At 39.5% G+C, this 22,809-nt stretch overlaps 1 protein-coding gene across 3 annotated transcripts in view; it reads right to left on the reverse strand.

The window, feature by feature from the left end:
• Positions 1–22,809, reverse strand: part of Syt14 (Synaptotagmin 14) — a 161,389-nt gene that overhangs the window by 114,258 nt on the left and 24,322 nt on the right. For 2 of the 3 annotated variants that reach the window (XM_083137764.1, XM_083137763.1), the window contains exon 1: positions 14,781–15,306. The exons of the other annotated variant lie outside the window; for it this stretch is intronic. In XM_083137764.1, coding sequence (XP_082993890.1) covers positions 14,781–14,811 — 31 coding nt within the window. In that variant the 5' untranslated portion in view covers positions 14,812–15,306. Of the gene's footprint in view, positions 1–14,780; positions 15,307–22,809 lie in introns of those variants that run through there. 3 annotated transcript variants of the gene reach the window in all.

A 22,809-nucleotide genomic window follows, 5' to 3' on the forward strand; every position in this document is an offset into this window, starting at 1 on the left:
TTGTGATATTTTCTGCGGGACTGTTGTGGAACTGGGAAGGTTTGTGGTATCTTAGCGAATCATATGTCATATCTATTTACCCGTTTCTTTGTTCATGAACCCCACCCTCGCCCCCCCCCCCCACCAAAAATATCGCGTGTCTTACAAAAATATAACTTTTCTGAAGAGTACCCGTGGAACAATGGTCTATAAACGCAGCTCCAACACGCTCTTTCACCAGTTTCCTTCCAGTTCACAGCCAACACTCGCTGCCTTCATCTCAATCTTCGAAGCTGCCTTTACGTTATCTCGATAAAACACGAGGATAGCTCCAGACGCGGTGTCCAGTTTCGAGGCTAATAGAATATACCATGGCGATATATTGACGGCAGCGGTGCCAGAAAATCGAACAGTTATAGCGCCCGCGGGAGGAATATTTCAGCCCCGACGACACGTCGGTGTCTCGGAGGATGAAAGACGAGGAAATGACCTCTGGTTGAGAAGCCTTCTCAGATATCTGATCCTAACGGAAAGCCCTCAACAGGGATTGGGCTGAATAGCTTCCAATCTGGCTCCACTCAGCTGTATCAATGACGTTGGATCAAATGATCTGCACAGGAGTGGACAATAAGAACCAGAGACCGTGAGTTACTTCTAAGGTAAATGTGCGTGTGTGTGTGTAAGAGAGAGAGAGAGAGGGGTGTGCTCTTTTTTGGCAGAGAGATTTGTACCGGGTGTTTCAACAGAAACGCCGTGATTTCAAATGACCCTAAAAAATATTTAGTAAATTCACAATAATAATTTGTATATCTTATGATTGACAAAAGTCTAAAATTTAATTTAATTTGTTTTTTTATCTGTGTTTGTCAGGTGTTTGTAGTACAGTAGTACAGTATTGGAGGACAGGAGACTTTCACTCCAGCAGAAGATTCAGTTGGTGACCTGGTTTATTGAGTCACGCTCTCTTGTTTCTGTCCAACGACGGTTCCGGCTGGGGAATACGTGTCCTGGTCTTCGTCGGAAACGTTGTCCAATTCGTCAGAAATGCTTCCAGCAAGACGGAGCTAGGACGCATACAACTGAACCTGTCCTGACCTTCATTCACTCAAAATTCAACAATCGTGTGATTTCAAATCGCTACACACATGTCTTTCAAAATGGTTTAGAGTGGCCTCCAACTAGCCCTGATTTAAACCCACGTGACTATTTCTTGTGGAGTTTTCTAAAGCAGGAAGTTTTCAAACGAGGACCGCGATCATTAGATGATATGCAAGCAAACATCGAACAGTGTACTGCACAAGTTAGTCGTGCAACCCTTTGTCAGGTATTTGTAACCGGGTGAGAAAAGTGATAAATCGCCAAGGTGGACATTTCGAACATATTTTCCATTAAACTTTTGGATATTCTCTATCAGATTATGTATTTTTTTCTTCTTTTGTGTAGTTCTAATAAATATTTTAAAATGCCATTTGAAATCAAGGCGTTTCTGTTGAAACACCCGGTACTTTCGTTGTCTTTTGCATTCGACCCCCCCCCCCTTCTTTTTTAGCACGTATTTTGTCTGTTAGAACTCTTGTCCAGTCTTACGGCGGGCGCTCTACATGCTGGCAAAGGGAAGCGGGAAAGCGACCAATCAAGCACGATAAGAAACGCAGCATCCTGTAGTAGGAGGTGCACGAGGCGCCTCCTCCCGCGACGTCGTAACTCTCTGCGCCACCGCCGTTGTCGGCTACAGCCGAATTGCGCACACTTTTCCGGTTTTATCAGTTGTATATGTTAAGCCGTTGACAAGCTGTCACAATGTACAGAATTGCGCACAAAAAAATGAGGCGATGTTGCCAGATGTAAATGTTCTCAAGCCGTTCTCACCTCTGTTGCGTTTGTGTGTGTGTGTGGACTTACACGTGTTTTTGCTGGAAAGGTAGCATTAGATAGGCATGGAGGATAACCATTAGGCATTAACCTAACCTAACCTAACTTTTGAGTTTGAGTAAATTGGTATGAAAATTGTATCTTGAAAACATCAATAGTGACTTACTGTATTATGTAAATTGGTATGAAAATTGTGTATCTTGACTTGCTACATTTACTGGTCAAATTATATATTTTTTAATTTAATCCTTAAGAGATTTACTATTTGTTTCTAATTTATCTCTCTTCTTGTATAAATAAAGAAAAAAACAGTTTTGCGCACAAACTTTAAAGCTATCAAAGTGGCAACGTTCGATTAAAATCTGTGCGCAAAACAGGTCAGTGAGATTTGTGCGCAATTCTGGAATTAAAGCGTACACAATTCGGTTGCGGCGCCGTTGTCTGGTTGATCTGCGACGTATTCTCCGCTCCCCACTCCCCTTGCCAGCATGTGGGTCGCCCGCCGTAAGACTAGACAAGACCTGTAGTGCGTTTATTTGCGTTTCTATTTCATTCAGATCCGAACTCTGTGGAGGAGTTGTTAACACAGCACGCTACGACATATCGTCACTCATCCTCATCGTCGCGATTAGTCAAAAAGTAACAGAAAAGCAACGTAAAATAACCTAATTCAATCGATCGATATTCGATTTAAAATGCAAGTTCCTTTTGTGCCTATTTCTCCTATTTTATTTCAAGTGGTTATTTCCGTGCCTATTTGGACCGTATTAATGCATTTCTAGTGCCTATTTTGTGCCTTTGTGTTCCCATTTCACCTATCTTACTATATATGTTCCTTCCTAGTACGTGTTTTGCCTTTTTAGTGCCTATCTAAATCTCTTGTACCGTCAAGGACACGTCTGGGTTGTAACAACTCAATTGACTTTCAATTGGATCATTTCAACCCAGATGTGTCCGTGACTGTATATAATTCCTCTATATACTGATTGTTTTTGTTCCTTTAGCTCGTATTTTTCTTCTTCCAGTGCCTATGTTATATTTTAAGGGCATAGTTTCCCTGTTTCACTTTGTATTTTATATTTTAGATCGAATTTAATGCATATTTTTTATTCTTTAACTACTACTTACCCTCTCTTAGCACCTTTTTAGCTTGTAATTGCTCTCCTCTAGTCCTTTTCTTTTACCCCTTTAACTCTTATTTTTCCCCCTTTAGTACCTCTTTTATCATTTTAGTACTTTTTAAATAATTTTCAGCGCAATACGCTTTTCTTTTAATTTTTAGCGCGTACTTGCCCTTTTTTAGTTCTTGCTTTATCATTTTTGTACGCAGTTCCCTCTTTTAGTATCGATCTGTTCATTTGAAGGGTGTATTACTTAAGAATCAACCTTGGCTTGATGATTCTATGATGCAATATAACACTAAAACACTGAGTATCCTTCGAAGTTAGGCAACACATCGCACGTGAAAGTAAAACGTTGCATAGATATCAGGATACTCCTAAGAAAACAACGATACACTTTTATATATATTGTATCGAGCTCTGGCAATCACTTCCTGTCGAAAAGGAAAACTTCTCTGCTTTTGCGTCAGCCGGGCACGTGCTGCAAGACCATGACGTCAACGCGGCAATTTTTTTCTCGAGGAGAGCTGCATTCTCAGTTGATCGGCAGGATGCCTCGTGGCAGCGGCACTCAGACATGCAACAGGTCACGTGATATCCCAGGGTCGCAACCTGTGCTACCACCGCCCAATAGGCTGTGATCTATCCTTCTCTCTCTCTCTCTCTCTCTCTCTCTCTCTCTCTCTCTCTCTCTCTCTCTCTCTCTCTCTCTCTCTCTCTCTCTCTCTCTCTCTCACACACACACTATCTGGAAAAATTCTCCCTTTATTGAGGCATGCCATCACAGAAAATTACTGCATTGTTTGTGTTGCTATGGCAGTAACTACTCGTCTTGTAGTTAAGGAAAAGCGGTCGAATCTGACTCCAAATCACACAAACCTGTATGCAGTGTAATTTAGTCTAGGGTTCAGTGGAGAATATAACAAGAGACTAAATGGAGTTGTCATCGCACAATGGGTCACAAAGTCTAGTTTTGTGAATATCCTGCAGTGGAATGGTGAACGACTGAACACACATCCTAATTTGGCACAGGTAAACGAAAGTGTGTTCCAGAAATGAAAACTTAAATACGCCGCTGCTCAAATTCGTCGTAACAGTTTAGAATCCTGCATTTGTTAGCCGAATCCTGAATTCTTAGCCTTATCTCGAATTCCTTGCCTGAATCTCAAATTCTGAATTCCTTGTCCCTAATGTGAAATTCGAGACTTGAATCTTTGCTACAATCCTAACTCCACTTCCTATTTCGTTACTAGAATTAGAACGTCATTACTGGAATTCCGATTTCGATACCCCGAATTCCAATTTCGTTACATGAATTCCGATTTGGTTACATTAATTCGGATTTTCTTACATGAATTCCGATTTCCTTACATGAATTCCGATTTCCTTACATGAATTCCGATTTAATTACATGAATTCCTACTTCGTTACATGAATTCCGATTTCGTTACCTGAATTCCGACTTCGTTACCTGAATTCCGATTTCGTTACATGCATTCCGATTTCCTTACGTGAATTCCTACTTCGTTACATGAATTGCGATTTATTTACCTGGATTCCAATTTTCTTAGCCTTATCTCGAATTCCTTGCCTGAATCTCAAATTCTGAATTCCTTGTCCCTAATGTGAAATTCGAGACTTGAATCTTTGCTACAATCCTAACTCCACTTCCTATTTCGTTACTAGAATTAGAACGTCATTACTTGAATTCCGATTTCGATACCCCGAATTCTAATTTCGTTACATGAATTCCGATTTCGTTACATGAATTTCTACTTCGTTACATGAATTCCGACTTCGTTACATGAATTCCGATTTTGTTACATTAATTCGAATTTCCTTACATTTTCCGATTTCGTTACATGAATTCCTACTTCGTTACATGAATTCCGATTTCGTTACATGAATTCCGATTTCGTTACATGCATTCCGATTTCTTTACCTGAATTCCTACTTCGTTACATGAATTGCGATTTGTTTACCTGAATTCCGATTTTCTTAGCCTTATCTCGAATTCCTTGCCTGAATCTCAAATTCTGAATTCCTTGTTCCTAATGTGAAATTCGAGACTTTGAATCTTTGCTACAATCCTAACTCAACGTCCTATTTCGTTACTAGAATTAGAACGTCATTACTTGAATTCCGATTTCGATACCCCGAATTCCAATTTTGTTACATGAATTCCGATTTCGTTACATGAATTTCTACTTCGTTACATGAATTCCGACTTCGTTACATGAATTCCGACTTCGTTACATGAATTCCGACTTCGTTACATGAATTCCGATTTTGTTACATTAATTAGAATTTCCTTTCATTTTCCGATTTCGTTACATGAATTCCTACTTCGTTACATGAATTCCGATTTCTTTACCTGAATTCCTACTTCGTTACATGAATTGCGATTTGTTTACCTGAATTTCGATTTTCTTAGCCTTATCTCGAATTCCTTGCCTGAATCTCAAATTCTAAATTCCTTGTTACTAATGTGAAATTCGAGACTTGAATCTTTCCTACAATCCTAACTCAACTTCCTATTTCGTTACTAGAATTAGAACGTCATTACTTGAATTCCGATTTCGATACCCCGAATTCCAATTTCGTTACATGAATTCCGATTTTGTTACATTAATTTGGATTTCGTTACATGAATTCATACTTCGTTACATGAATTCCGATTTCGTTACCTGAATTCCGACTTCGTTACCTGAATTCCGATTTCGTTACATGCATTCCGATTTCTTTACTTGAATTCCTACTTCGTTACATGAATTGCGATTTATTTACCTGAATTCTGATTTTGTTACATGAATTCCGATTTCGTTACCTGAATTTCTACTTCGTTATATGAATTACAATTTCGTTACATGTATCCCTACTTCGTTACATGAATTCCGATTTCGTTACCTGAATTCCGATTTAGATACCCGAATTCCGATTTTGTTACAGGAAATAGGATTTCGTTACATGAATTCCTACCTCATTACCTAACTTCCAACTTCGATACCTGAATTGTGAATTGGTTGCGGATGGATTCTCATTCCATTAGATCGTCACTCGAACCAAACGGTACGAAATCTACTTTAACCACTAGGTCCAGTCCGGATTATCCTCTGATGATATAAGTTGGCTCAAACTTTGCCAGATATTATTTTGGTGTGGGGAACTTTTTTTTCGCCTGTCGATGAGCCGCACAGCGTTTTTTACGAGGTTGATGTTGATTGACAGAGTTGATGCTCCAGTCTGTAAACAAGGTCACGTGTAAACAGCATCAAATTCCGTCTGTGCGGTGAATCAATATCAAGTGTTGTTTGCGAATCGATTCGCTGTCCTTATTAAGTAGCTCTGCTCTTCATGAACAGCGTGTTCCTCATAAGTAGCTCTTCGTCTTGTAACTAGATCTATTACTCGTAAGTAGTTATGTTCCTTCATAAATAGCTCTGTCTCTCACGCGGATTCATATCTCTGTCCAAATAGATATTCCATCATAAATAGATCTGTCCCTGAAGAGTAACCACATCTCCATATAAGTGGGTAAGTCCCCCATAAGTAACTGCCTTCATAAATAGCTCTATCACACAACATGAGCCCAACAGAAGATTATCATGGCTGCAGGTCCAGGTGCCAGAGCCTCGTCAGTCTGCAAAACGTCCCAGGGTGTAGTATGTGGAAGAGAGGTGGCATTTGATGGGTGTCTGTAAGAAGGGTAACTCCTGCACCCGTAAAGAGGTTTCTCTCACAAGAACCCTTATCTCCTGAAAAGCATATCTGGCCTCCATAACTATATCTGTCACTCAGAAGTTGCCATATGTCCACAAATAGTTTTACCAATCGTAAGTATACCTAAACTTCGTAACTTTATTGCCACCGTAATAGGTGCAACACGAGTGTTGAAATCCTCTATACTTGGTGAATATCCGACCTCCGTGGCAGAGTGGTCAGAGCGCTACGACGCTAGGAGTTCCGAATTCAGATCCCGACCTGGGCATGATTGTTCGTTGCGAGTCCTTTCATCAATTTCATCATAGCATTACTCATCCTCACCGTCGCGATTAGCCTAAAGCGGAGAAAAGCGACGCTAAATAACAAAAAAACAAAATCAAACCAAACTTGCTGTTGTGTGTCAGCAAAGAACAAGATCACGAAAGAAATGTTCTGTTACATCTCTTCAAGAGCCTTGAATTAACACCTGCCTGAACGCTCACCAACCAGAAGAAGATGGTATTCTCCGGGACTTAAACCTTTCTCATTCAAACGCGACACCATAAACAACTTGGAGGCAGAAGTCGAGTACAATAAGACAGGAAGTTTTGCGTCACCATACTGTAGCAGTAACATTCCCCTTGCGATATCGATTATCTTCATTGCTTGTGTATGCAAATGAAAAGCACGGTCGTGAATCAAGTTAAGAACTTTCCTTTATACGCAGGCCAGGGAATTTACCACCATGCAGGATCGGAGAGAAAGGACACTAGAAAGTTCTGACGTTCTGTTGTTTTAACTAGAGTTAGAGTCGTGATTAGACTAACGATTTGAATGCTCTAAATATAGTAAAAATATGCATGCACATATGCCGTAAAAACTAAGAAAATATGGCCTTCTCGATGGCGTAGTGGTAAGGTCATCACATTGTAATAAATTCGATACCCGGTGGAGGAACATGGCAAAGAGGTTCTGATCCTACTTTAAACTGTAGGTCCAGTCCCGATTAGCCTTCTGTGCAGAAAGTACACTTAAAGCAGCAATTTAAACAAACAAACGTAAGAAAATATGCCAAATTAAAATGAACATGAAGCAATTACGATTGATTGACGTATTTAGTTTGCCACATTTTTGCAACGTTCCACTAATCGCGACGATTGATGGATTTCATTCGGTTTATTTTACTTCGCTTTTCCGCTACTTTTGACTAATTTCGAAGATGAGGATGAATGATGATGATGAAGGGACACTCACCAAGTAGTACACCAATGCCCAAGCCGGCATTCGAACCCAGGGCCCCTGCTGTCGTAGCGCGCTGTGCTAACCACTCCGCCACGCTACAACTTGTTTCTCTCTTCTTCTGCCTGTACATTCCTGTTCACATAAAATGGCACACTTTATAAGGTGGGACAGTTGAAGTATGTGCCACTTAATCTAGACAGGAAGTTGTTCCGGCTAGAGAATGGACTTGGGAATTCTATTTTTATCTTTTCTGTCGAAAGCCAAAGAGGGTCACATGAGCCGCTGAACCAATCGGCATTGTCCAGTTGCCGTGGTGACGCGTTGGCAAATTTTTCGTTTCCAGTCGTTTTCGAAACAGGTAGCACCCTCAAAAAGGTTAAGCACAGCGGTGTCTAATGGTTGCCGCAGCGCAGCAAGCGAATGGGTCTCAGAATCCCTGCCTCTCACTGAAATGCGAGCGAAGGGGGCATGTTGACAGGAAGAGGTGTCGTGTACGACTGGGCAAAAATCAGGCGTGTAGCAACCGTTAACAACATCGCTTTTCTCTCCTTGAACTGGAAGCGGAAAGTCTCGGTTTCCTCAAGTCCATTCTTTGGCCGGGTGGACTTTTTTTTTAGTAGTTATTGCAGCCAGTTAATCCATCATGTCTTTTCGCGCTCGCTGAAACTACAAGGGTATTCGTCACAAGACATCCTTACACGGAAAAAAGCGGAAAGCATAATTAAAAGCAAATCCAAGCTCCAGCCGTGACAGGCAGTGCCACCGCACGGCTAATCAGCACACCAAAGCCAATTGCGAAGCAGCGCGTTGAGTCTCCTTTGTTTTCGTTGAAGCCGTTACTTTTTAATCAACCCTCGTATAACCCCTCCCCGGCATCATGAACGGAAACTAGCGGTTGCGACTGCGAAATGCGTTCCGGGCACGCGATCCGGCGATTTTCCACCGATCTTTGAAAATATTTTATGTGGCACGTGGCCTTAAACGATCTTGATCTGTTTCTGCGTAACTTCCAGTTCCAGGCAGTGGTGCTGATTCAGTGATAACCGGGGTATTTACGAAACGTTTAAAATGCTTATAAAATCAACGTCAACGGGTAGATTTAAGACACGTAGTGAAGACTGACAAGGGAAAGAAATGATTGCGCTGCTTTTCATATAACTAAGGACTTACCGTACTAAGTACATTTTCATTCTGTGAATATGCTTGTTACAGTCAAGGGATAATGCTGGGTTGTAATGAATACATTGATATTCAATGGAATCGTTACAATCCAGCAGTGTCCGTGACTGTACAATCAATCACAAATAAACAGTAGGTAAATTCTCAATTGTGGTCCTCCCAAAAGTTTCTCAACACTCCTCTTAAAATGTTTTCCAAGGATCATCTAAATATACCCTTAGATCTCTCCAAATACCTTACACCCACCAATTAAAAATTCATGATAAAATCGTCGTCAATTGCTATTTTTGTACTTTCTTCTTCATCATTCTGCAGTTTTTAGGGAACTGAATTGTACTTTCCAAGATGTGAAAGTAAACTATCTTCGAAAACGTTGAAAAGGAATATCCATGATGTGAAAACAAGTGAATCCCTAAGGTGAGAAAGTAATGGAACTTGGAAGTTTGTTCACGTCTTGGAAATTCATTTGCTTTGACACCTTGGAAATCTTCGGAACTAAAAGTTTTAACATGACATAAAAGGAAAATTGGAAAATTTATGTTGCTGCGGTAATAAACCTTCGGGTTTAGTAATGGCAGATGAGTAAAGCATAAGAGTAAACAAATTGCCCAACACAACATTCTTGAACCACACGCTGCAGAAAACACAATGAATAAACACTGTGATGGACAGTTTGCCTACTCTTATATTTGTCGTTTGCTGCACTACTGCAGAACTATACTGAAAGCAATTCCAACTGGCGGCTGGGAAACAGCGAATCAGCAATCAGTTGAATTTACTTCGACTGAAATCGGGCATTTCCGAGTCGTGCCGAACGTTTTTCGCGCGACGAAACAAATGAGCGTTGGGTCCAGCACATGTTGCCAAACGTACTGTGACACGCGAGAGAGTCTTCTCGAGCAACGACATTGCCAGCACCAGAAATCAGCGGCGTGTGCTACGCCTCTTGGGGGTACGTACTTAAATGTTATTTACCACGGCTACAGATATCTTAATCTCAGGAGGATAGGTTCTTTGTTCGAGAGTTCCAAATAAGAAAGCGTTTTATAGCCAAGAGGATATAGTTAAATGCGGATCTATATTCTGAGAACTATACAAAAATACAGAGAAAATATATAACGAAACTTGTATGTACATTGAAATACATGTATATAATAAAGATATGTATAATCGAAAGGAAATCTTCTTCTTCTTTTCTTCTCACAATTTTGGGGAAAAGGCTTCTTCTTCTTTGGTTATCAAAAAGGCTTCTTCTTCTTTGATAATCGAAAAGGCTTCTTCTTCTTTTAATATGGAAAAGGATTCTTCTTCTTTTATTATCAAAAGGCTTCTTCTTCTTTCATCAATTTCTTCTATGATAAAATATGGAAAGGCTCGTTCTTCTTTCATCAATTTCTTCTATAGGAAATAAAGGCTTCTTCTTCTTTCGTCAATTTCTTCTATGATAAAATATATGAATGGCTTCTTCTTTCTTCAATTTCTACTTCTTTTCTTTGGTAAAAGGATAATCTTATTTTTCTTTCTTCTACCTTTTATGACAATCTCTTTCTTCTATTTACAAAAAATAGTCATCCCCTTTTATTCATCGCTGTTTCTTATTTCCTCTATTCATATCAATTCTTATTTCTTCTTTCAGCAGCAATTCTTATTATCTTCTATATTCCGATGAGATATTCTTATATTCTCGATAAATTCTTCTATTTATTCTTTCCACAGCAAATTCTTATTTCTTCAATTTTTCTTTGCCACTGGAAGAAGTCTTATTTCTCTTATTTATCGCAAATATTTCTCTTTACCATATCTCTTCTCAATAATATAGACAAATCATTAAGCTGCATTCCTTGTAGAAAATTGAACCAAAGCTATAGAGGATTTTTAGGGGCGTCTAATCTGACAATAGCGCCACCTCCTGTTTAACGACAAAAGGGGAATAACCAGGATCGCTAATAACAAGCGCTACCAATGGCCCAGTGCGACTAATAAAGAGCGCAACCGAAAAGTGCTTCGGGGCGTCTAATTTGACACAGCGCCACCGGGGACAAACAACCAAAACACTGACGATGTTCTCCTCGTCAGAGAAATAAAAAGAGATAATTTCTGAATTCGTTCGCTTACTTAATAACTTTCCTAAACGTTTCATATGCGGCCATATTCTTAATTCTCTTAATTTACTATATACAACATTCTATTTACTTATTTTATAGTATTTGAACACTTCTTTTATATATTTCTTAATTTACTATAATATATATAATCCCTCTTCTCCGCTCCAAGTTTTTTATAATTTCCTTTGCTCCTCTTTATATAGCGTGCTGCCATCTCTCGTCGATTCCGAGAAACCATTCCTCCTTGCAACTGTCATTGTGTCATCGAAACTGGCACGTGACAGGTGTTAATGGTACAACTGCACTCGTGGTCCTACATGATTGAGTTTCACACGCAAACAGACAACTGGCAAAAATAGATGTACGCTTGGCAACGTTGCTTCGGGAGAGCGACGTGACCCCTTCAGCTTTTACTTCCACATACCACCGAAGACAATTGGGGGCACAGAAAGGCCCAGAAATAGTCGTCAAGGTAACCCGCCAGTTGGAGTTGCGATCAGTATAACCAACCATCTGGCATTCCTAAACCCGGAGGCTCATTATCGTAGAAACATAGGGTTTCCAATTGTCCCTATTCTGGGCAAGATCAATACACTCCTCACCTATCAGGTCCATATTAATATTGTTACTCCATCTTTGTTTCGACCTTCTTACAGGTCTCTTACTACTAGGTTTCCCAACAAGGACTGTAAACACTTTCATACCCTTTCCCTTGCTTGCTACTGGCCTGCTCACGAGTCTTCTTGATTTAATTATTCTAATATTATCAGGGTATGAATATAGATTATGTAGCAACAGTGCCAACGATTCAAAGTGTATAAAGATGAAAATCTTAGAGCATATTACCGACCTCCGTCCCAGAGTGGTTAGCATAGCATGCCACAACGCTAGGAGCCCAGGATTCGATCTGGGTAAGAGGGTTCATTATGATTGTCCTTTTATCAATTTCATCATATCATCACTCATACTCATCGTCGCGATCAGCCAAAAGTGGAAAAAAGCGACGTAAACAACCTAATTCAACCAATCCATTTAGAGCTTATTAATCACTGACTCCCATATTTCAAAACGTTACCAATAACTGACTCGATCGAAATGAAAATAGTGGGCACTTTGACTAATATATTATTTAGTAATACCCTCCAAAGTTTGCAAAAATATCACCAATCTGCTTTCACAATAAAATAACTTTATAGATGCAGAAAATGCTTATTGATATTTGCCAAATTTCACAAAAAAAAACATATTTCTATTACCTATCGAGATTGTCTTTAGTTCTCAAAGAGATTTGTTTTTGAATTATTTCTCTGCTATCCTGATAAGGTGGGTGAAGAGAGAGGTATTGAAGGATCTCCTAGCTCAATCTTACACCGATTCAAAAACCCCGATATGAAGTTGAGGCTGGAAGTGATCCTCAAAGAACAAAAGAGTAGCGTTAAGCAACACCATAGCTGCAATTGCTGGGGGGAAGCGTTGAAGGAAATTTGGAAGGTGCTTGTCTGTTAGGGATACCAGTATAATCAACCTCTCTAAAAGATAAGATTGTTTGCCAGTCAAGAAAGTCAAGAAATCAACAGGTAGGTCGAGAAAGTCAAGAAATTATGCTTGTGGTCAAGAATTTTTGCTATTTTTTTACAGTATAGTGAATTTACATTGTTACATATCTGTACTTAGATTTAATAAAATTGAATATTTAGAAAATTAAAATTGTATTGAGTTGTGGTTCAGATTTGTTCATATTTGTTTCTTACGAGTTACGTGACGATTTGTAAAACTATTAAAGTAATGTGGCCATTCCCCATCCAGGATGAAGTCTGAAGCATTAATTTTATTATGTATTTAATTTTTAAAGCAAGTCTAAATCTCTTGTTAAAGTACAGATTCACATCTTAACTGGCCTTGTAGTTGGGGTTTTTCATTGAATAAATAAAAAAAAATTATATATTCTTATATATAACCATACTTAAGTAGGGGTCCATTAAGTAAATGTTAAGAGAATGGAAAACAGGTGAAGAAAAGTCAAGAATTTTGGATTTGTCATTATGATAGACACCCTGTTGTACAATTTTTCCTGAGATTTTATATTGGGGGAGGAGGCAGAAGGTGTCCTCATTGAGGTTGGCGTCTATATTTACGACGCAATTATTTACTCCAATGTGTTACCCTCTCCCAATTAAAATGGACAATTTCTTTCATTACATACAGATATTTTCCTATCTAGACGTCGCTCTGTTTCTATATGGACGCTACGTCACATACATGAACCCTTTCTCTCACGTAACGCGTTACTATTCTTTGTTCCTACATGAATTCTCTCACCCCTCGTTCGGAATGAACTATTTTCATGCAGCATGTAGACTGTTCCTTGTTCCCTTGCATGTTTTATATTACATGGACATTTCCCAACACAATATAGACACTTTCTCTTTCATGGGTACTTTCCAATGCATCACACACCTTTCTTCCCCCCTATACTGCGTGAGCACTTTCCCTTTTAACATAGTCGCTTTCTCTTGTATTTTATGGTCACTCACCTATGCAACATACACCATTCTCTTATACTATAAGAGCACTTTCTCATACAACATATACTCTTTCCATTATGCTACAATGGCACTTTCTTATGCAGCATAGACACTTTCTCTTATGCTACAAGGGCAGTTTCTCATGCAACATAGATTCTTTCCCTTATGTTACAATGGCACTTTCTCATACAATATATACTCTTTCCATTATGCTACAATGGCACTTTCTCATACAACATATACTCTTTCCATTATGCTACAAGGGCACTTTCTCATGCAACATAAACTCTTTCCTTTATGCTACAATGGCACTTTCTCTTATGCTACATGTGCACTTTCTCATACAACACTGCTTTCATGTATACTTCTTTGACATTTTCCCATGCAACGAAGACACTTTCTTTTATGCTACATAGGCACTTTCCAACATGGACACTTTCTCTTGTGTTACATGGAAATTTTCCCCATGCAAGATAGTCACTTTCTCTTACACGGGCACTTTCTCAGGCAACATACACCCTTACATGGGCACTTTCCTATGCAACATGGACGCTTTCTCTTATGCTGCAAGGGCACTTTCTCATACGACATGGTTACTTTTAACACGAACGTTTAGTCTCGTACGACGTAGTCACTTTCACTTCATGCTACATACTCCTTCCTCTTATGATACGATGGCACTTTATCACGTGACACCGCTACGTTCTTATGAATCACGGATACTTTCTCTATACGGATACTTACATTCTCAACGTTAGGGAATTCACTGGTTCACTAAATCATATCTAGTAGTATCCAAGAGACGTGCGGCAACAAAGTATGGAAGAAATGCAGGAGAAATAATCTTCAGATATGATATTGTTAGATAATTACTTTATGCAGTGGCGGCGATTAGGGGGCGGCGTGGGGGGTAGTTGTCCCAACTTTTTGCCTCCACTATAGCCTTTAATGCTACGAATAATAAATACACAGTTCTTGCCCACCTCCCCAGTTCTGGCACCCAATTGCCGCTACTGACTTCAGATATTAGAAAAATGAACACACACGATACTTACCATTAATGAAATGGTCCGATCCCGCAATCATGTTTTCTCACGAGTCGAGCATACGATTTGAAAAAATGGGGAGGTAACGTAGCTATCACTTCTCCACTCTAGTCACAAGCGTATTTTATATATATATATAAAAAAACTAAAACTAAAAAAAAAACACTGCAGCTATTCTACGCACTAAACAGTTGCAGTGCGGATGTCATCAAAATCACTCCACCCAATTAAAGGGTATGGAAACCATTATCACAAAAGTTATTACATCCAGCTTACAGTCCAGTCATGGTCGTATCACAGCACTTATCTCGGTAGCAAAACAAATCACGACACGTCTCCGCGGGGAAGTTCGCATCCGTTTCAGGCCATGGAGGAGCCTTTTTCAGGAAAGCTCCCGATGGAATGGTCGCCAGCGTAGAGAAAGATAGCAGTTCGACGCAGTACGGGACGAAATTCCAGCATACACGACCGCACGCCAGTAACTTCAAAGGATGCGGCGAAACGCTACGGGCGCGCGATGCACCTGCCACCTACCTGTGAGTGTTGAACTCATGTGGCAGCGTCCGTGTCTCGCCGCAGCGCTCGCTGCAGATGGTGGGAAAGCAAGTGTTGCCAGCTCGGGCGTCTCGGTTTTACCCGCACTTCGGTACATCCCTCTTCTGCCACTTGTCGAGAAATATATGAGTTACCAATCAGCAGTCTTCATATCAAAGGATACCTACACTCGTATTCGTGGGGTTTACGGGTTCGAATCCCGCTTAAAGCTATTTCCACTAAGGTTTTCCACAGTCACTTGAAGTGGACGCTGGGATAGAACTTTAAAGAAAGACACGTAAGAATAAGTTATATTTCTTCAGTCAGCCGATTAACAATCGATATGTACATCTAGTATACGTTCGACTTTGACTAAATTTAGCTTATTTTACGTCGCCTTTTGCCAGTTCTAGCTAATCGCGAATATGGAGATGAATGCTAAGATGAAATGGATTAAAGGACAATCACACACACACATACAGACGACACAACACAAGCACCTCAGAGAATTATCCTGGCTGCCAGTCCAGGTGCGAGAGCTTCGTCAACCTGCAAAAATGCAGCTCAGGGTTTACTACGTGTAAGAGAGTGGAAAACTGGGGGTATTCAAAGGTCACCCCCCTTACACCCCTAATATACAGTCGTAGCGAAGGCAACATATACATACGTATATGCATGTATAGGAAGATACAATGTCCAGAAATGGATCTCCACACAATTACAAACTTATAACAGCGAAGGGGGGAATGCGGGAGGAGGTATCCCCGAGCTAGCACAATTTTCGCAAAGCATCCCCCAGCTGTCTCATTGTCACCATGTTAAACCATAGGAACATTCGCCGAGCTAACCCCAAGGGTCAGCCAAACATTCCCCTGGTTAAGCTAAGAATTTCCACTTCAAACGCTGACTTAGAAACAGGCTGTCGGCAAATGTGCATAAAAAGTTGAGAAATTAAGAATGAATGTTGTTGGACAACAACAGTACAAGAAAGCTCTTATAGAAGGGAAACTGTGATGGCATTTAATTTTAGAAAAATTTACCAACACAAGTTCTACATCCTCTACAGTCTAGATAACATATAACACGAATTTCCTTCGTATTAATATTAGTGAGCCTAGAGTGGTTTACAAATCAAGTTCTCGCTCCCGTATTCGTGTACTGCCCTTGGTATGATGTCCTCTCATTAATATCATCTAATCATCATTCTTCCTCATCGTCACGATTATACAAAAGTGGCGGAAATGAGACGTAAAATAATACAAATACAAGTATGCACCAAGCATCAAACCGAACCCCATTGATTGTTGTGGTTTTTGGCACGAGTCAAACGAGATGTATTTTTTTTGCAGTTCGACAAAGAAATCGATAGGGGCTGGTTCTGGTCAATGCCGCGCCACAAAATCGTAGCTTTCAAGGCGCAGTCCGGTGGTTTCAAATGGAGAACATGTCTCCCTGGTGATGGTCTGAAACTCTTGTTCCATTTTGAGTGTGACATCAGCACGCACCCTATCTTGGACTATTGCAGCCGGTAGAATAGTCATTCATAGTAAAGCTAGAGTCGCACAACACACACAGACGAATAAAAAAGTGACAGAATATGTGGAGAATAAGGCGGAAAATTGTGGAGAAACAGGTAGAAACGGATGAATATGGATTGTTGTTTTCAGTCCATTTTATGCACAGATGGGCTAATCTGGACTGGACCTACAGTTTAAAGTCGGATCCGAACAAGCGTGCAATGTGCCAGGAACCCGTTATTATAAAGGAAGAAACAGATGGGAATATACAGATAAACCAAGTATGAAAAAAACCAGAAGGGAGAGAGAGGTATACAGATATATAGAAAGATATAAACGGAATGGGAAAGAAAGAATTAAATAAAATGATAGAGAAACAATGGGAAATAAAAGAGAGGGAAGTAGAGAGGAGCAGAAAGAGAGATAAAAGTAACAAGAGATGGACAAATAGGGTAAAAGAAAGAAGGGAATGAAATACATAAGGTTAAACAGAGGAACACGAATAGAGAGAAATATAGAAGAAAGAAGATAAAACTATAGAATAACAGTGGAAAATGAAGGAGATAACAAGAGGTGGAGAACAAGAGAGAATGAAAGAAATAAAGCTAAACAGAGGAACATAAGGAAAGAGAAATACAGAAAGAGATTAAAAAACAGCAGGGAAAAGAGAGATATCATCTTAACGTGATACAAGTTCAAAGGTTGCCGGCTCAAAACCTGGGTAAGGCCATTCCACCATCAGTCATCATTGAAATCAAAATGAGAATAACCGAGATTTAAGAAAAGAGACATAAAATAACCGAACTGAAGAGAGAGAGAGAGAGAGGGAGAAAGTAAGATGAGCACAAACAGAGTGACGTCATCGGTATGAAATATTTATTCTAATACATTGGCTTCTCTGGTTACAGCAGAATCCTTTTTGGCTCCCAACTTTTCTTGCCTTTGACCGCTATTTTACTGCGCCGAATACGTAAACCACTCAAGACCCCACGTGGAGAAATAAAACCCCAACCAGTCAACCGTCAAATGCATTACAATGCATTTTACATGAACGGTTTCTACGCGTCTGCGGTAAAGAATTCAAAACACACCACAACGTAAAGGGAACAAGCAGGCGATGTGGCTACAAGCTGTGAGCTCAGAATTCTAATCACCCTGTAGCCAGTTGGGAGATTGCAGTGACCCTCCCAATACATCTCACTAGCTCGTCTCAAAGGAATATGAATCTTATTGATATGTCTGGATGTTATTTCATGACAATCAGGAATACTATGTCATGGCCACGCCGATAGCGTAGTGGTAACTACGAGACACCGAGTTCGATTACCGCTGGGTGCACATTGAACAGTAGTTCGGATATGGCTGTAGATGCAGTCCTTGATTGATTGATTTGGTTAATTTTACGTCGCTTTTCTTCCACTATTGGCTAATCGAGAAGATGCGTGATAATATGATAAACAACTTGTCTGCCCTCAGCAACTTTTACAAATCACCAAAAATTGAATACTGCTCTCCGATCTGGCCTATGGCATGCCCCTCAAATAGACTAAATTCCGTCCTAAATTTCTTCCTGGCCATTGTTCGACACCGAATTCCGTCCAGAAAATACTTGCAAAAGTCCATCCTTCTGCAAATGTTAAATATCCAAACTCCCCAAGAGAGGTATAGACTGGCTGGCGATATATTCCTACATAAAATATTGAATGGCAACATCAGAAGTGACCGCCTTCTTCAGGAAATCCCCTTTCGAGTGCCTGCCCGCTCAACAAGAAGCATTTAACTTTTTCCTTCTCAGAAGCCAAGATTTTTCCTCATCCAGCGCTCTCTGTTCCATAGACTGCCCAGCGTATATAATAATCTAGGAAGCCAAATAGACATTTTTGAAAATCTGGACCGTTTTAGAAGAAAGTTAACAAAAAATTAGGAAAGTCTCTTAACCACATGTAATTTTATTCTGTTATTATTTTTGTCCTTATTCTGTTAATTAGTTCCAATGTAAAATGGCTAACGCTGTATTTGGAATCTTCTTTTAAATAAATCTAAATAAATTGATGAAAGACACACAAAAAACACCCACGCCCAACCCGGGAACCGTGGCATCGTAGCGCGCTGTGATAACCACTCCACTACGGAGGTTGGCTAGATCCAGTCCTAATTGGCTTATATGAGCTAAAATGGACTGCGTATCTTAGAAAATAATTGAGGACTTTGTATTCTTATTTTTGTTGCTTTTTCCAGTTCGGTCTGATAGCTAATTATGATAAATGATAATTAGATTACATTAACGAACAAAACAACTGTATCTACGCCTGGAGTCGAACCTGGAACCTTCGGTGGTATTGGAACCTCAATTTGCTAGACTACCAAGGCAGAGCAGGAGGAAGAGTAGCCAAAATGTATTACATTCACTTTATACTCAGGCTAATCGGGACTGGACGTACAGTTTTAAAGTGTGCAATGTGCCTCCACCGACACTCCTAGATTGGAATTAAAAGCAACGATAAATAACTTGACAAGAATGTACAGTCACGTACACTTATGGGTTGTAATGATTCAATTGCAAGTCAATAGGTTTGTTACAACCCAGTAGTGTCCGCGAGTGTACAACGAATGGAATAACGAGGACGCGGCAAAAACTATAAGAAAGAAAGAAGGTAAGAATAGGAATTAATTGGAAAGCTAGAATAAAGCAAAGGAAAAGTGAGTAGACTGTTAGAAAAGACCCTGAACAGTACCGTGCAAACAAAAATAATTGAAACCGATCTCCGTGGAGTAGTCAGAGTTGCGTATTACGTATTACGAAGTAAGAAATCAAACTTCGAAACCGGTTAACGTTTTCAGGTATCGTTGTATTTGTCACATCATTCATTTCATTACCTCATCATTCATCCTCGTGGTCTCCTTTTATCCAATATGCATCATTCAAATGAAGAGTTAGAAGTGAGGGAAATGCAGAGCAATCCCACAGACGCCAAGTTCAAGCACGTGTGAAATTCCCCCAGCGATGGAGAGAAATTCTCGACGTTGCAACACTGCACGAAGGCGCAGAATCTCGTCCGGGAAAATGCAATGCGCATGTCCAGATTAGTGTCTGCGTATTGATGCGGAAGTAGTGTATCGAGGCGAAAGAAAAGAAGGCGCAACTACAATGACGGAGTGATGGCAACTGGGAACGGGCGAAAAAGAGCAAAAGGAGAATTGAATCAATGAAGGAGGGATACCCGATTCCATTTGTTAATTTTTTACCAAGATATCCGAAGATAGCTGCGAGAAGTCGGCTGCAACAAGTACACCAGTTTCTTGCCGTAGAAAGTCTAAAAATAACAAACGTTTTCTCGGGAGTATTGTAAAAAGAAGGATACGAATTCCTGCAGCATCTCGCTAACTCGGACATTACTCAATGCTATATTTGTGTTTGAATTTCTTCCTGTTACCCTTAAGACAATCAGAAATAGATTTTCAATTGTAAAATAACTTTTACTACTTTAATGCTATAAAACTTAAGTAAATTCAATATTCAAACGAATATATGTGTTTGATCTTCATAGGCAAAATAAAATTTACTAATCGAATACTATAAAATATGAGGAAATTCAATATTCAAATGAATATGTGGAATTATTTTCGATTATATAATACAGTAAAGTCTCGTTAACACAAACTCGCTTATGACGAACACTCGGTAAACGTGAACAAAATGTTGGTCCCGGCAGGGATGTACTTACAGAAAGTTTTATCGGTTAACGCGAATTTCGGTTACCACGAATTACGAACTGTTTTTTAGACCGGAGCGTCATTAGATCTCATTTAACACGAACTTTCAAAGTTTTTCATATTTTTTTCTGTTGTTCCTCTATCGTTCCTCTGCTAGCTATGTAAGAAATCGCTCAACAATCTCTATCATCTTGTCAACAATCAACTTATACAGTATTGTAACCAACAGATTCAGATCAACAATGTGTTCAAATGTGTTTTTCTATTCTTTAAAACATAGCCAGTACGAGTAACATCAAGATTAAAACTTGGGTGCAATTGCTCGACAATCGCGATTATCGCGTCAACAATGAGCTTATACGTATTTAACCAAGAAATTCAGTTGTGTGTTCAGATGTGTTTTTTCCATTCTTTAAAACGTAACCAGTACGAGTTTGATCCGAATTGACCGCTAGTTTTACGGAAGCTATGAGTACAATTGACCGTGAAGTTACCAGGCATTTGCATTCCCGTCTACGACAGCAGAATATACAGGATTTTTTCACCAGAAAATGATCTATGAGTACCTTTTTTAAAAGTTAATTACTGTAATACTGTAGTAATGTTTTCTTTTATGACATACATAATTCGTATTGTAAATGGTTAATGTGTAGAAAGAACTGCATTGCAAGAATAAAATTTGAGTCTCCGGTCGAACTTTTGATTTTTCGGTCCTTTGGGATTCGTGTTAACGAGGGTTTACTGTAGTAGCTATTTACTCATTGAATATAATGAAACTTTATTAATTCAATATTCATTGGAAATATATGTAAAATAAATTGTATTAATTGAACACTATAAAACGTGATTGAGCTCAATAATCAGACGAATACATAGAACTTATGTTCAATTATAAAATTACTCGTAAATTTACTAGTTGAATACAATTGAACTTGAGTAAACTCAATATTCGATTTATTTTAGTTTAGTTTTGTTGTTTAGCGTCTGTTTTCTGCTACTTTTGACTAATTGCGACATTGAGAATGAAAGTACACTATCAAAGAAACCATATTCACGCATAGACACTTAATATTCAGATAAACTCCTCTGCTTGCGTGCAGCCCCTTAGCTGCATATTTTGGCACCCTAGGCAGGATTACGCTTTGGTGCGGCCCCCTCCCCGACTATCAAGCACAGACATTTTATATACGTCCTTCGATATTTTCTTCTTACACCATGATTTGTGATATTTATATCCTACGAATTTTTGAAATGAGGATGCAAAGAAAAACTAACTTAAAATATTTCAGGTTATACTTAAATATTCGTTGCTTACATATCTCATTTGAAAAAAGGTTATTATATTTGAGAATATTTCGGTCTTAGTGTCTGAAGAACATCTTTAAAAACGCACCATTACTTCTATATTGGGAACCAAAATTCCTGTACCAGAATATAAGTCTGCAAGCAAAAAAAAAAAAAAAAGAGAAAAATTCAAGTAACGCCCTGTGTGTTTTTCTTCTTTTACCTATGCCAAGCGGTGGGTGTCACTCATCACACAAGCCTCAACCAACCTCCCACCTTCACCTTCTGACATCTGACGAAAGGCATTCATTGTTAGGTTTAGTTCTCTTAGCATAACTAATACATTGTTGGTCAAGCTCCAAAACACCTCAGAGAAGGTGATAGGCGGGGAGGTTGCTCGAGGCTTGTGCGATAAGTTAGACCCCGGTGTACATTTCTTCGCATATTCTGACTTTAAAAAAAAGCCTGTCTTTAAAAAAAAGTCTGGAATTGCGCCCTCTGTGCATAGCGCCCTAGGCTCCAGCCCCCTCTCCCCCAGCCTACCCCTCGCTACGGGCCTGCTTGCTTTGATTCAGTAGCAGTACTTCATTAATATGCGCATCCCTCAAGCTGGAAACGGTTCTCAAAAAGACGTTCTATTACGGAATCATTTCTCTATGTTATCCCAAGAGAGCATTCTCATAATTACGTCAGGCTTACGTAATCAGTGCATTAACCTATCACATAACGTATTACATAAATATTTCATCCTAATGCATTCACCTTGGAAATGTCATTTCCAATATCATTTTAACTCTGGTAATTCTGAAATTACTGTGAATTTCTGCAACATGCTGATTCCTGGGCTCTAATCATTGCATCTCATGAAAATATATTTTTCGTCACGTTCTTGTTGCTGATTGGCTCCTTGCTAGCATCACCAGAGAATTTCGTTAGCCTTAAAAAAATACTATAGGCTCTGTTTCGTTCATCGCGCTTAACCGAGCTGT

This window comes from Lepisma saccharinum, chromosome 16 (assembly GCF_977018435.1).
Source record: "Lepisma saccharinum chromosome 16, izLepSacc3.1, whole genome shotgun sequence".
NCBI lineage: Eukaryota > Metazoa > Arthropoda > Insecta > Zygentoma > Lepismatidae > Lepisma > Lepisma saccharinum.